A 14,507-nucleotide genomic window follows, 5' to 3' on the forward strand; every position below is an offset into this window, starting at 1 on the left:
CGGATGATGTATGAGGTTGGCGTTATATTACACCCTAATATTCATTTTTGGGTGAACTAACCCTTTAATTAGCTTCCACGCACGGGTTAACTTGCTTATGTGAACGTTTAGTCCACAACAAAGTTTTGCTAACAGAAACAGCAATCTGTAAACTATATTCATTCAATTTTAATGCAATTCCTGGTAGAAGTCTACGCATAAATCTGGAGCGCAGGAATGCCTCATGCCTATTTGTAAGTTTCTGACTGAACTTTGTGTTGGATGGAGGATTGAGCTAATTTGGAATTGATTTAATCACAAAATAGTGAAAACCTCCTGCCTGCTAAAGACGTATTTGTGCCCAATGAAAATTAATGTTTTGAAAGTTTCAAAAGAAGCAGAATTTTCATCTGGTTTCCAAGTCTACACATGCTTTTAGTGAAATCTTTTGTGAAAGTTTCGATCTTAGGAATGCTGTGGGTTATCAATGAAATGTTATACTTTTATCATAGGAGATTTTATCACCATTGTATGGAAGCCTGTTTCCACCATGGAATAAAAAAAAAGGTTGCAACTTTTCTCACAATTTTTCCCTCAGAATTGCAAGATATAAACTCAGAATTGTGAGACAAAATGTTGTAATTAACTTTTATTTTTTATTCCATGGCCAAAAAAGAAAAGAAAAAACAAAATTGCATGACGTAAGCTCTGAATTCTGAGGGAAAAAGCCCAAATTGTGAGACATAAACTCAAAATTGCAAGAAAAAAGTCAGAATTTTGAGTGTATATCTCGCAATTCTGAGAAACAAAGTCCAGAAAGTAATTCATCCTGTAATTTTTTCATTATGTGGTGGAAACAGGCATCCATACCATTGCCTTTTTCAATCTAAAGTTTAAATACTGCAGTAGCTCTAAAATAGATAGGTGCATTATGAGATATATTAAATTCAATACGATACCAAAGAGCAATGCAAATGACACATTTAGCTCTTTTAACCCCACAAAAATGATTTTTGTATTGTGTCTGTGTCATATCTACAAAGTTCTCGTACACTACCAAGCCATCAGTAGCTCTGAAAAAACTCTGAAAACTACTATATACTGTGAGATCTCTATGTCTTAAACAGTCGATGAATTCAAAATGCATCAAAACATCTGTAATAAACTGTCATCAGTGTCAATTCTGGATTACTAGACAAGATAAAACCCCATAAAATAAAATACTTTACTTTTTAGCTATTTCATGAAGCAGAACTTTCTATTTGAAACAAATGATTATGATTGGACAGACCAAATTTACACAAGCAAATAAATGATTTATTTCAAGGCATTTTAGAGCTTTTTTAAACCAATATGCACATTTATTTTCACAAATGCATAAAATTTTTCAGAAGCTGCATTTAAAATTGTCTGATTGCACATGACATGATGCTTTTAATTGTAAAATCCAAAATTTGCAACATTTTAAACTGTTTTTAGGTGATGATAAGTATTTTTCTATCAAATAATTTATAGTATTTATTACCAATAAAAGCGACATTGTAATTTTAACCTCTGCACATATGACTTAAAAAAATTATATTATATTATATTATATTATATTATATTATATTATACTCTGTATTTTTAAAGTAATATGGTGATATTTAATGCATTTTCAAATAGCAGGAGTGGTTTTAGTGTTTGCAAATGAACTGAATGCATCTGTAAGGTGAGACCTTTATCTTAAAGATTTTTATCATCATAATGCACAAATGTGGAATAAATAATAATAAAAAAATAACAGTATAACTACATGATCTATTTTAACAATGTTTTCTCAGTCTGCTGGCTTTTTGCCCTGTATGTTTTTGCAAGTTTGGCAAAAATTGTACCGTGCATACATAAAATCTGGAAGTATCTATCTAGATAACATTCCTATCGTCATGTGAACGCTACACCTAATTTGCCACAAATACCTGCCTTGCCCACCTCATTCCACAGAGTAGAATGGAAAGAATCCGGACAGAAAGACTTACTCTTAATCATGAGGCACTTGATCAAAGCAAGCTAATTTGTACCAGATGCAACAATCTCTTTAAAAAAAAAGTTTGAGACAAAACTTTTGACCAGACTTTTTTTTTTGACCAATCTCATTTACAGCTTGATCATCGAGCCTTCCTGTTCACCTCTGCATTGTCGCGTGCAAAAGCGCACAGTGAGAAAACAGCTTCTGTCAGTCATCTCTCATATCATGATGGTGCCCTCATTCTCCATTCATGGGAATGAACTTTTATTTATAACCACAGGCCCACTGACACACATTCATCTAGTGCACAACGATGTTTGCATGTGCATGACGGTCATCTGTCAGGAGCGTTTGATATCTGTTCACACTTTTTTCATTTAGTTTTTGACTTCACCAAGTGACAACAACCTCATCAAATAGAGCATTTGCTGACAGCTTGATGCTTTTGTTAAGGAGTCATGTTTAACACGGCATGAATAGAATAGAGCAAATCTTTTTATGGCAGTAAATGTGACAGGCCATAAAAAGAGCAACTTATGAATTTGATGAAACGCCTGAAGGAGCCCTTATTATCATAAAATTGCAAAAATAAAAGGAATTATACAGTTCTTTCACAATGAGACATACTATTTTCTTCCTTAATGGGAAACCGACTTTTCATCTGGAAACCAGCAGTTTACTTTCAACTCACCAAAACAAACAACGAGACTGATGTAATCTTTCCTTCAATCTGATAATGACACCTGCCTTGTAATAACACGACAAGCCTTTTCAGCAGATCTCGCCCTCCAGAATGCTTCCTTCCACAGAATGGATGTTGAAAGGCACTTCCAAACTCAGTTACACCCACCCACCCATTAAACTGAACAACTATGAGCACTATATGGCAGTCTGTATATCATGTGAGTGATTTCAAGCTAAATTTGTTGCAAAAAAAAAAAATTTTTTTTTCAACGAGATTACAATTTGTTTTAATCTATGATCAAATGTCTCAAATCTAATCTAATAATCACTTGTAGGAGTAAAAATTATGTGGGATTATATAATAGGATTTATGCGGAAACATGGACACACTGTTAGGCGTTCACGTGGGTAAAATGTGGGTAAAATACATTTTCTGAAGTATTCCTCACATTAAATATGTGAATAAAAGGCCATATTCTTCTCACACAAAAAAGTTGCAATCAAGTAAATCCTATCTAAATTCATTTACATATTTTAAATTACAATGAATGCAGTTTGTTTGGAGGATTTTGATGGTATTTTAACAGCCTATTTGAATAAGCCTGTGTGCACTGTTCAGGTGTAGAGTCTTCATTAGATTCATATGTTCAAAAGATTCTGCTAGGAAAATGCTGAAATATGAAAAAAAAAAAAAAAAAATCATCCCAAGCTCCTGAAATTAAAAAAGAAGACTAATTTTGATTCAGTATGTTCATTTGCATTAACTGATGTTTTAATTTTGGAAGTAAAGTTGATCAATTAATCAAGAAAAAAGAAAGAATGAAACTAAAGGCTGAGATCTACGCAATCTGCAATAAAAGTATGGTGTTCCCTTCATACTTTTATTAATTACATTATGCAGATCTCTTTCTTTTTTACCTTATCACCCAATCTTTTAATCATTTTAGAGATTTCTGCATCTTGTGAGGTCCAAAAATCTGAAACCACTAATGAAACATCAACATATTCAGCATTTTTCTAATCTAATACACATTTCTTTCATCATAATCTGCCTATACAAATTTGAGTGAAAATTGCTTTCAGAGTAATACAAACTATTTCAAAGTTTCCATGTATATTTAATGTAGCCTCTGACTTTTGGACTGGGAAAACACTTCATTTGCACTAACAGTCGTCATTGCATTATATATGTAATAACCACAGATCCTAGTTAAAGCAGGAGGCTTTCATACATAAATTTTCATATTTCACTATACCATTGTAATAACATTTACGCATGACTCATTAATGAAACCTATTGTGAAATGTTTGCCTACAAACAATCATCAGCACTTGTTGAGGTAAAGTACATCAGAAATGACTCACCGACTCATTCAATGTATAGCCTATTAAATGTAGCCTCAAACTTTTAGACTGGGGAAACACTTCATTTGCATTAACAATCGTCACTGCATTATATAGGTAATAACCAGAGATCCTAATTAAAGCAGGAGACTTTGATTCATACATTTTTCAATATACTATAATAATACCATTTATGACTCATTAATGAAACCTATTATGAAATGTTTGCCTCAGGCTGCACTTGTTAAGAGGTAAAGCGCATCAGAAATGACTCACCGACACATTCGTTGGCCTCTCTGGCCGTCGCGCGTTGCCACGGCCGGTCGTAGTGGAACGGCTTACACCTGTCACACTCCGGTCCCGCCGTGTTGTGCTTGCACTCGCACACTAGGTTCCCTTCGCGGTCCTTTACGCACTTTGACGCGTGCCCGTTACACTTGCACCGACCGCCGACCTGCAGGTCAGACACGGCGTAAAAATACGAGTCCCTGGCGAGCTCCGAGTCATCCTCGTTCTCGTCCCCGAACGTGTGCAGCCGGTTGAAGGTCACTTTGATATCGGTTGCCGTGACCCAGTCCTGCAGGACGGGAGAGTTGTCAAAGTCGTGCGCGGAGGGTCTGCCGTCCAGCGTGCTGAACGCGATGAGGCCGCCCGTTAACGGCTGCATGTCCGTGTGCGAGTCCGTGCAGATCGCTTCCTGCTCGTTCTGCTTGGTGATCGCAGCTTTGCTCGGTTTGTTGTACATTTTCTTGCACTGGGTTGAGTAGAACTGAAAGGGCACCCAGGTTTTTCCGTAATCCATGGACTTGAAGATGGCCATAGATTCAGGGCGAGGAGAGCAGAACTGGAGACTCACGTAAGTCACCTCGAACTTCTTCCCCAAGGAGAGCGTCAAAGTCACATTTTGCGGGTATTGCACGTAGTTCTCCGACTGCCAGCAGGTGAGGTTGTGAGGGTTGTTGAGGTCTGTCAGGTACGCACTGGGATGCGACTTCTTGGGGTCCGTGGCGTCGCAGATGTTGCAGTCCCTCGATCTATCCTCGCCCTTCTCGGTCACCACGCAGTACCGCGACGCCGGAGCGCCGCAAGTGCTGGATACGCGCACATCCTTTCCAAACGCGGAGTTCACAAAGTCGGGGATGCAGCGTCTGGGGTTGCCGTTCTCGTCGTTACACGGGTCCGGAGGTGAGGATTGAGCCGCGAACATACTCATCCCGTATCCACCGCGAGCACCGGCCACCATCCCGATGATGGACACCGTGGAGACGCACGCTACCAAAATCCTTATCATTGCAACCCGGGGTCCTCAGTGTCCCTGAAACAGCACTGAACAAATAAAGAAACTTTTGCATTTAAAAAAAGACCGAAATGCATGTATTTAGAATAATTTAGCTTGGAGTTTCCAATAGCTATGCTATGTGTGAAAGATTTGTGCGTAATTACAGGCGACTTTTTTTAAGACAAATCCACAAAGTGCACTATACCTCTTTGCTCGGGTGGAGAAGTATGGCAAACCCTTCTAAAAAAAAAACAAATTATAGGGTACTCTCCCTTTCTTTTCTCTCTACCGGATATGTTGTAATCTCTTTTCCCACTTTCAATCGATATGAAACAGAAAACCTGCTATTACTTTCCCAGGCTCCCTTTCTTCCTCTGCCTAACTCATTCACACCTCTGCCTCTCTGTGACTGAGTGTCGCAGCTCAGCCCTTCTCTCTTTCTGCTGCTCTGCCTGTATTCAATAGGGGGTTCAGTCGTTTACCATTCTCTCTGTGCGTCTGCATGAGTAAAGCACTTTATTGCCCATGTGTGCAAGAAGCACAATGGAATTCTAATGTACGTTTATCTATAGTAGTTGCATTGCGAGCTATTCTTAATTATAGGGGAACTTCTGACTATCTGGAAAAGTAAAACTTCGTTATAAATAGGCTACAAATCGAATATTGATCTATATGTGTATATAGGTCTTGCATTATTTTAACATTTTAATTAAAACTAAATATATTGTTTTTTATATATAAATTAAATTAATTAAAATATGTTATAGGACGGAAAAAAATAACTAATCACTATGAAAAAACAAAACAACTAATCACTAAATCACTCTTATTTTAAAACAGCAGACAATATAAGCCTACAATACAACAAAATAAAGCAATACAAAAAAATAAATGAATTAATAAATAAATAAAGGTCTGGCTGGATAGACAGACACACAGATTGGCATGCAAATTGCAAGTTTGCATTTGCACTATCGCATAGCTGTACATTGCGTTTTGAGTTATAAACCCAGACCTCTTTCATTGGATGTGGCGTTTAATCTGTGAAAACGTAAATAAATAGCATATGCACATCATAAATGTGCATTAAAATCCAGACGCAGTTCTGATTACGCAAATCCACTATTGGCCACCCACCGTGTCCCGTACTCACTTGTTGATTCACCGTTCCTCACAATAAAGAAACAGCGACACCGTGTGGTAGAGTGGAGAATAGTCTGACCAGCAGCGAGTACTGACCTGACTGAGCTCTCTCTTAACTTACTTTTATATTTGAAAGATGTTCTGGATCAGTGCAGGCACGAGAACTGAGTAGGCATATAAATTACCCAATAGCTGACTTTCCAATAGTGTGGCATTTAATATTTGGCAAGTTCCCAATTGGCTATTTTATAAGATTCTATGAAGCAGGAAATGTCACAACCTTTTTTTTGTCTTTTTTTTTTTTAAATGATGTTCAAAGGTGTGAGTATTTTTTTGCTCCAAAGTTTTAGGTTTCAAGCTAATACTGCTAATACTATAGTGTATTTCAGACTTTCATGATAGGCCGTATGAAAACAGTAAGTTGATATTCTACTAAAGCAATAAGCTTGTTAGAAAAATAACAAAATATTTTAGCAGGCAACTGTGTTTACAAGGGAATTTGTGATGCTTCAATAGAAGATGAAGACTAGTAAAACTTAAGCAGGAAACAATCATTAGTGTTTGTATTCTGTTGTTGTGTGTTGAATCAGCAGAAGTGCAGGTTAAGTGAAAGTCACAGTAGCAGAACAGTCATGCCGCTTTAAAAGAGCAACAAATTCATAAGTAGGGCCTATTCATTTTCTAAAATGACTAAATTAGATCACACATGTTTTTTTGTTTCTTGGCAGTAGAATGTTATATTCTTATCCTGCGTGTCAGCTTTTCTCGCCACTGTCCTTGGTGCTGAAGTCATGGACAAACTGGAATAATGTCATTATCACAGGTCTCAGAGAAAAGGCAGGTTTGCAACTCTTGGTAGATTAAAGTGTTTAATGGTGACCAAATCTTGGAATATCTAAAAATGTATGACTTCTGAGGTCTGATCTTTTTTTTTTTTAAGTATCCTTTTATATTTCAGTTTATTCAATAATTCAGCTTATTCTGAAATGTTAACAAATATATTTTTATTTGAAAGTTCACCCAAAAACGAAAATTTGCTGAAAATTTACTCACCCTCAGGCCATCCAAGATGAATTTGTTTTCTCATCAGAGCAGATTTGGAGAAATTTGGAATTACATCACTTGCTCACCAATTGATCCTCTGCAGTGAATGGGTGCCGTCAGAATGAGAGTCCAAACATCATAATAATCAATAAATAATACACATGACTCCAGCAGTCAATTAACATCTTATGATGGATTTGTTTCTTACAAACTTGCAGCTTTTCACTTTACAAGATAGTAATTGATGGACTGGAGAGGTGTGGATTATTGTGATGTTTGTATCAGTTGTTTGGACTCTCATTCTGACGGCACCCATTCACTGCAGAGGATCCATTGGTGAGCAAGTGATGTAATGCTAAATTTGTCTCAAATACTAAGAGTGAGGTTTCCTCAAACTGTGGCTGCAACACATCATTACACAGACTCTATTTTAGCACTGATGTGTTGTGGGTTGCTTCCCACTTGCGTGGTGCAAGAATACTTCAGAGTTTTCCATCAGTGTTGGGTTTTATTCGATTCACGTAGGCACAATGGATTTTTATGAGACTGACCAGTGATGACTCACACATGTGAAATGCACAAATACAGAACTTAGGTCAATTTAGAACCACTAAAACAGGAAATGCATGTGCATGTCAGTGTTCAAGTTTCTCATGTCCTCTTTGTCATCAGCAAAGGTTAATGTCACAGATGAACTTGTTATTTTACCTCTTTGGTGGTAATGTCATAACTCCGCCTACATCTGTAGTTAGTCATGTTAGTGGGTTTTTTTTTTGTGCATGTAAAAATATGGTACAGTAGATTGTCATTAGTCAAGCTCCTTATCTCCTTATCTTCTCATTTTGGGGTGAAATAAGAATAAGACAGTCATGGCATAAAAGCCACGTGTGAGGTGTTCTCAGTGTTGTGGTATATGAATAGGAAGTAAACTGTTTCCTCACATACAACAAGAGCTGTGTGCAGATATACAAAAAAGAAAAAAGAAAAAAATCCTTTTATGTGCATCTGACTGAGGTATGAGGGTTGCAGAGTCTGTAATCTTAGAACGCAAATATGGTTTTATTGGTTTGCTAAAAAGAAGGAGAAAAATATTTATTTATTTATTTCCTTGCTTACTTGTCGGAACATACATCACTTCTCAAAATGTAATCATTCGACCAAGCGATTTCAAAGACGTCATTCACTGGCTTTGCTGATTGTAATGGGAAGTGCTCCAGTAACGCGATGTGAGGTAGGTCGCGTGGGCGGGACTTCATGAGCGCTGCGCTCCTCTGTCATCTGTAAAGTGTGAATGAAGTGAAGCGGATTTGCATCAGACAAACAAAGGTAAGCTGATTTAAAGTGTTCTGTGAACGTTCAGAGCGTGCTTTAGTCAATCTCATGGCACAAAAATCTGCCTCCAACAAATTTATTCTTATGTGTTAGTAAAATTATGGCGATGCAAATGTATTATTTACAAATTGTTTACCTCAGTCAAGGTGCTTTACATTGTGTCACCATAATGGATCTAAAAAATGTGTTAGTTGACTATTTTAATATAGTCATTCAAAATGGATGTTGTTATATTAATTTAAACATGTGAAATATAAAAGATATAATAATATTTTATATATTCACAATATTTATGTTAAATATAATATATTTATTAAAGTAAAAAAGCATTGCTCACAATCATTTTTGAAGCACTCGTTCAGAGGAAAGAAGTATGAATTAAACATGATTTCAAAAAGGATTTTATAATACAGAAATGTATTTAAAATGTATATTTTAAACAAGCTAAATTTAACAGCTTTTGATCAATATTGGACCAAGTTTACATACCTTAAAAATAGACATCATGTACATCAAGCTGGTTTTAGCTGGTCGTCCAGTTTGGTCATAGCTGGTTTTAGAGGGGTTTTGACCACTTCTTTAGCTGGTCAGTCTGGTCTTAGCTCCTCAGGCTCGAAAGTCCAACCAGTTAAAATCAGCTTGGCCAGGCTTAGAAACCAGAAACAAGCCAAAATCAGCCAACCAGTTTAGCTGTTTTTGGTTGTTGTTGTTTTTGGTTGTTGTTGTTGTTTGTTTGTTTGTTTGTTTGTAGGGAGGTTTTATCTATTGTCATTAATAAGTAAAGATCAAATTTTTAAATATTACGTGACTGAAACCCGTTAGGTTCAGATGTTTGAAATCCCCATGTGGGTAATTATTTTGCCCGTCATTGCCATTGTTTCTGTACGTATTTAATTGGTCAGTGAAGTGAAACCAGAATGACCACATCCTTTTTTGATGAATGTCTGAATGCATTGAAGATTTCTTTATTCATTCATTCATTCATTCATTTTTCCTAAAACTCTTTATTAGGGGTCGTGTGCGTTGTTGGCCCTGTAAATTATCTGTATTGTTCATGTATGTTATCATATAGTCAGTCACTACATCTGTCACTGGCAGTTCCCTTTTCTTCGTATCAAATGTAATATGAAACATGGGTGGAGCTCGAGTTTTGGCCTCCATAAAGGTGTGACGTCCGGTTTTTATTTCGCACGATAAAAGAGCTTACTATGAGGTGATTTACTGCAGTTTGTGACAAGCATGAGTTTCTGAGCGATGTGGGCCTTTCTACTCCGCACGCTGGTGAAAGGTGAAAAAAATGAGAGTCTAAAAATAGCTGCTTAGCTACACATTTGTATTGCAGGAAACCAACAGAGTCTAGTCTTCAGTCTGTCTGTGTATGAGAGCGAAAGACAGCATTTGAATGGCAAGGCAGTGAAGTGCCTGTTTCTTCCTTTTAGCACAGGTAGACACTCATACAGATGATCTGACAGGAAAAGAGACTTCCTTATGAGCAAGACTGTTGTCAAGATTATTCGAATACCTTCTGCTCGGAAACCGACTGGGATTACCACAGTTTCACAGTTCCTTGTAACAGCGGTTTTATGCATAGAAGGTAGGAATTTACTGTGCATTTCTGTTTTGCATGTTATTTTTGTGTATAGTATAATAATAATCAAAGAATAATTTATTAAAATGTACTGTTTTGGGTGGGAAGAAAGCAGAAGCATTTGTCTTTGCAGAGTGTCAAAATGAAATAAAAATAAGGTTGTTTAGTGCAGTTGTTCTCAGTTGAGCATCAAGTGGCGACCCAATGCAATGGCAAAACGCTTAGTATAGGGAAGTAACCTTAAAATAAATGAATAGTTATAAATGAATATGTGACATTAACTAGCTGCATAATTTGTAAAATCTTAGAACTGTACGTTTTGTGTATATGGATCACTCTTAATTGCAATGTAGATATTTCTGTAAAGCTGCTTTGAAAAGATATGCATCGTGAAAAGCGCAATACAAATAAAAGGGAATTAAAATCACACATTAAGTTTATTAATAGTATACGATAAACCGCACAGGCCCAACAATATGCAACATTCTTAAATTAAACAATTGCATAAACAACGAAAGTGTGATTTAAATAACAGAACAAACACTATAGTATATTAAAAACAAAGTACCGTACAGCCTTTGTCATGACAACAAAAGATATAGGAAGCATTTTCTTCTTCCTTTTTAAAAGTTGCTTATTTGTTTTGCTATCCTGTGCGAGATTATGTGATGAATTGCATTTTATTATTTGCATTTCAAATTAGTTTTTTGCCCCGCCATCTGCGGCCTGTTTTTGGGTTGCGAATCGTCAGTTGAGAATCACTGATTTAATGTGTTTGAAGCTCATTCATTTGTTAAATGTAGATATATAACTATGTCTAACGCATGATTTATGAGAAATAACAACATTTCTGTCAACATGAAAACCCCTGAGGTTTTCACCCCTTTGAATTCTGCTTCCTGTGCCGAGAACTGTAGGGTCTTTTCTGCAGCCATGTTGTGCATGCAGAAAAAGTATATCGTGCATTGTGATATATTGCTGATGTGTCTGTGTGCTTACACAAGAGTGTGTTCTCTCTTTTTTGTGCTTGCAGACATGAAGGACCTTTCTAACTGACTCATCCATGTCATGTGGATATTATCTGAGCTGTGAACCCCACCATGGAAGAAACATGTACTAAAAACACTCTTTTCTGACACTTGCTAGTCTGTTATAGATTACCGAGTTCCGTTTCATACATTACGTTTAGTTTTATTATTGCACGGAAACATTCTTTCTGAGGGTTTGATGTTGATGTTAAAATGGTCTAAGCTTTACATTTATTTCAGTTGTATTTTATAGTCTGGATTTCTTCCATTTTAGTAGTTTTATTCACCTACCATAGTATAATATTTATTTAATAGTGTACACAATGGGAGTACACTATAGTATATTACTGTAGACTACAGTTTATTACTATTCAAAATCAGTAGGCTTTTTTAATATAAATTTATATTTTTTATTATCATAAAATGAAAATAATAATAATTTATCCTGGTTTTTCATTAACAATATTAAGCAGCACAACTGTTTTCAACATTAAAAACAATAAGAAATGTTTCTTGAGCAGCAAAACAGCATTTTAGAGTGATTTCTGAAGGATCATGTGACACTGAAGACTGATGCTGAAAATTCAGCTTTGAATCACAGGAATAATTAGCCTACGCTTTACAATATATTAAAATAGAAAATGCTTATTTAAAATGGCAATAATAGTTTGCATTAATGCTATATTTATTGTATGTTTGATCATATAAATTAAGTCTTTGTGAGCATCCCTAGTAAAAAAAAAAAAAAACACATGCCATAATTTATTTAAAATATTATTTAAAATTTATTTCATTTTAAGTATACTTCAAATCCATTAACATATTTATTGACACATCACTTAAGACTTACTGATATAAAATTATAATTAAACTTTACTTGGAGTATTTCTTTATTGCACAATGCACATTTCTTAATATTATGCCTAAAATGTGTTTTAATATCACTATTAATAAGGATTGTATGATCTCTGTATAATATCTAATGTCTTTAAATGCAAGATATTTAAAGTGTACAGAATATCTCTTTGGATTTGAGACTTTAGTCTTTGCAACTTTACAGATCTTCTTTATGCACCAAGAGCTTGTAACACTTCAAAGAGAAAGGAAAACTTGAAATCGCATCATATGACTCCTTTAATGCACTTTAATTGTGTGGAAGTACACAATCAAAGTGCATTTTTTGGTATACTAAACTGGTATACTTAAAAGTAAAACTTTTAAGTATACCAGTTTAGTATACCAAAAGTACAATTACAGGGTATTTTTATTAAGCACATTAATATGTAAATGTTTTTGTAGAATACTTAGCACAAAATAAATGTATTACAAATACATTTTAGTATATTTTTTTCTCTATAGGGATAAGAGACTTAAAAAATCTGACCCAAAACTTTTGAACAGTATTGTATATATTAATACTTTTTCTTAAAAGCTTAAATCTGCAAATTTAGGACTGAAGTTTTCAAACTGAATTGTTCATGTTACATGAGAATTAAAGGAGCTATGTGAACTGTTTTGCAGTCGGTGATGTGTCCTCAGTCGTGGAGTCTAATCTCTACCACAATGTCCATTCCATCCTCAGAGAACTGGACTGTAAACCTCAGGCTGGATCAGCCTGCAATAAAGGTACCTGCTTTACTATGACAATCTAAACTAAAAGGTCATACAAATCTATGCATTTTATATCTCTAAAATGTGTCATATAGCCTGGAGATATCATGTGTTTGATATCTGGATAGAGGTGAAAGAAAATATGCTATTCCCTTGTTTATGAAGTGATTAATGGAACAGTTCAACCAAAAATGCTCCAAACCTGTATGTTAAGCATTTTTGAAGACTTGGAGCTCGATATGATAGTTTATCATAATCACATCTGCCAAGCTCCGAAAAAGCTTATAACAAGATTATATGTTGTATTGTTACATATATTTAAAAAACATCTTTTTGTGTGTGTGTGTGTGTGTGTGTATGTATGTGTGTGTGTGTGTGTAGGCATGTTGAGATGGACTCTGCATAACAGGGTGGACAAAAATCCATCTATCTGTGTCCCTCTTTTGAGGGTTCTCATAAAAGAGCTTGAAAAGGTTTGTCCCTCAGTCATTCTTTCAAGTTATAGACATCAAAGATCTGTGCAGAACATCCAAAGATTTTTACAGTGAATAATAAGCTGTTTTGTCCTTGATTTGATTTATTCCAGGCGGCGAGAATCAATTCCAAGATTCGCATTATTCCTTTACTTCACACACTTGTCTACACGGTCCTACAGGTCAGATTTCTAGCTTTGTTTTTTCCACAGCGTCTGCGAATGCTTTGTTTGTTTTGTTTTTGTTTCCAGTCAGTGATACGGAATGAGTCTGTAAGCAAGTTCCCGGCAGATGTGTTATTGTAGGAACAGTTCCGTGTCTTAACTGGAAATCAACATGATTGGGTTGTTTTTCAGCCGTGTGTGATGCGTGTTACTCATCGGGTTTTCTGCTTTATTTCAGTCTGTATTTATTCCAGAAGATCTATATCGAAGGATGTATTTTTGCCTGAAAAGTTTAGTTACGTTACCTGAACCCTACTGTGCAATCGCGCTCAACTATGCAAGACAGATGAAAATGGAACAAAATGCACCAGGTAATATATGCAGTTACATTAAAGCAATAAAAGCATTTCTGGTGTAAATCTGGGGTTAAACCAGAATTAAACTGGGACGCTTTCCATGTATCAAACTAATTGTTAAACTGGATTTTTGGAGTTTCATTTTCAGTAAGATGCACTCATTTAACCTGATTTTGTTTACATGAGTATTTCTTACTAACCACCATTCATGCGAGGAGACAGCATGTTTGGATACAGTTTATCTAGATCAAATTTAAGACATTCCGAAGATGTACCACAGATACGACTTAAAGGGGTCCTATTATGCTTTTTCACTTTTTCAACTTTAGATAATCTGTAATGTTGCTGTTTGAGCATAAAAAAGATCTGCAAAGTTACAAAGCTCAAAGTCCAATTCAAAAGGAGATATTTTATTTAACAGAAATCACTTTTCAAAAACTACAACGAACGACTCGTTTGGACTACAACGCATAT

At 35.6% G+C, this 14,507-nt stretch overlaps 2 protein-coding genes across 2 annotated transcripts in view; one reads left to right on the forward strand and one right to left on the reverse strand.

Moving 5' to 3' along the window:
* LOC107719327 (netrin-1-like) overlaps positions 1-5,557 on the reverse strand; it is a 67,943-nt gene extending 62,386 nt beyond the window's left edge. The window contains exons 1-2 of the mRNA XM_016526724.1: positions 5,500-5,557; positions 4,292-5,341 (exon numbers count right to left, since the gene is read on the reverse strand). Of these exons, the coding sequence (XP_016382210.1) occupies positions 4,292-5,306 (1,015 nt within the window). The 5' untranslated portion in view covers positions 5,307-5,341; positions 5,500-5,557. The remainder of the gene's footprint in view (positions 1-4,291; positions 5,342-5,499) is intronic.
* A 4,768-nt stretch (positions 5,558-10,325) lies between these two features.
* LOC107719336 (phosphoinositide 3-kinase regulatory subunit 6-like) overlaps positions 10,326-14,507 on the forward strand; it is a 19,720-nt gene continuing 15,538 nt past the window's right edge. The window contains exons 1-6 of the mRNA XM_016526733.1: positions 10,326-10,407; positions 11,435-11,514; positions 12,951-13,055; positions 13,422-13,513; positions 13,627-13,695; positions 13,916-14,048. Coding sequence (XP_016382219.1) covers positions 11,502-11,514; positions 12,951-13,055; positions 13,422-13,513; positions 13,627-13,695; positions 13,916-14,048 — 412 coding nt within the window. The 5' untranslated portion in view covers positions 10,326-10,407; positions 11,435-11,501. The remainder of the gene's footprint in view (positions 10,408-11,434; positions 11,515-12,950; positions 13,056-13,421; positions 13,514-13,626; positions 13,696-13,915; positions 14,049-14,507) is intronic.

This window comes from Sinocyclocheilus rhinocerous, unplaced genomic scaffold (assembly GCF_001515625.1).
Source record: "Sinocyclocheilus rhinocerous isolate Xijiao unplaced genomic scaffold, SAMN03320098_v1.1 scaffold1533, whole genome shotgun sequence".
NCBI classification, from domain to species: Eukaryota; Metazoa; Chordata; class Actinopteri; order Cypriniformes; family Cyprinidae; genus Sinocyclocheilus; species Sinocyclocheilus rhinocerous.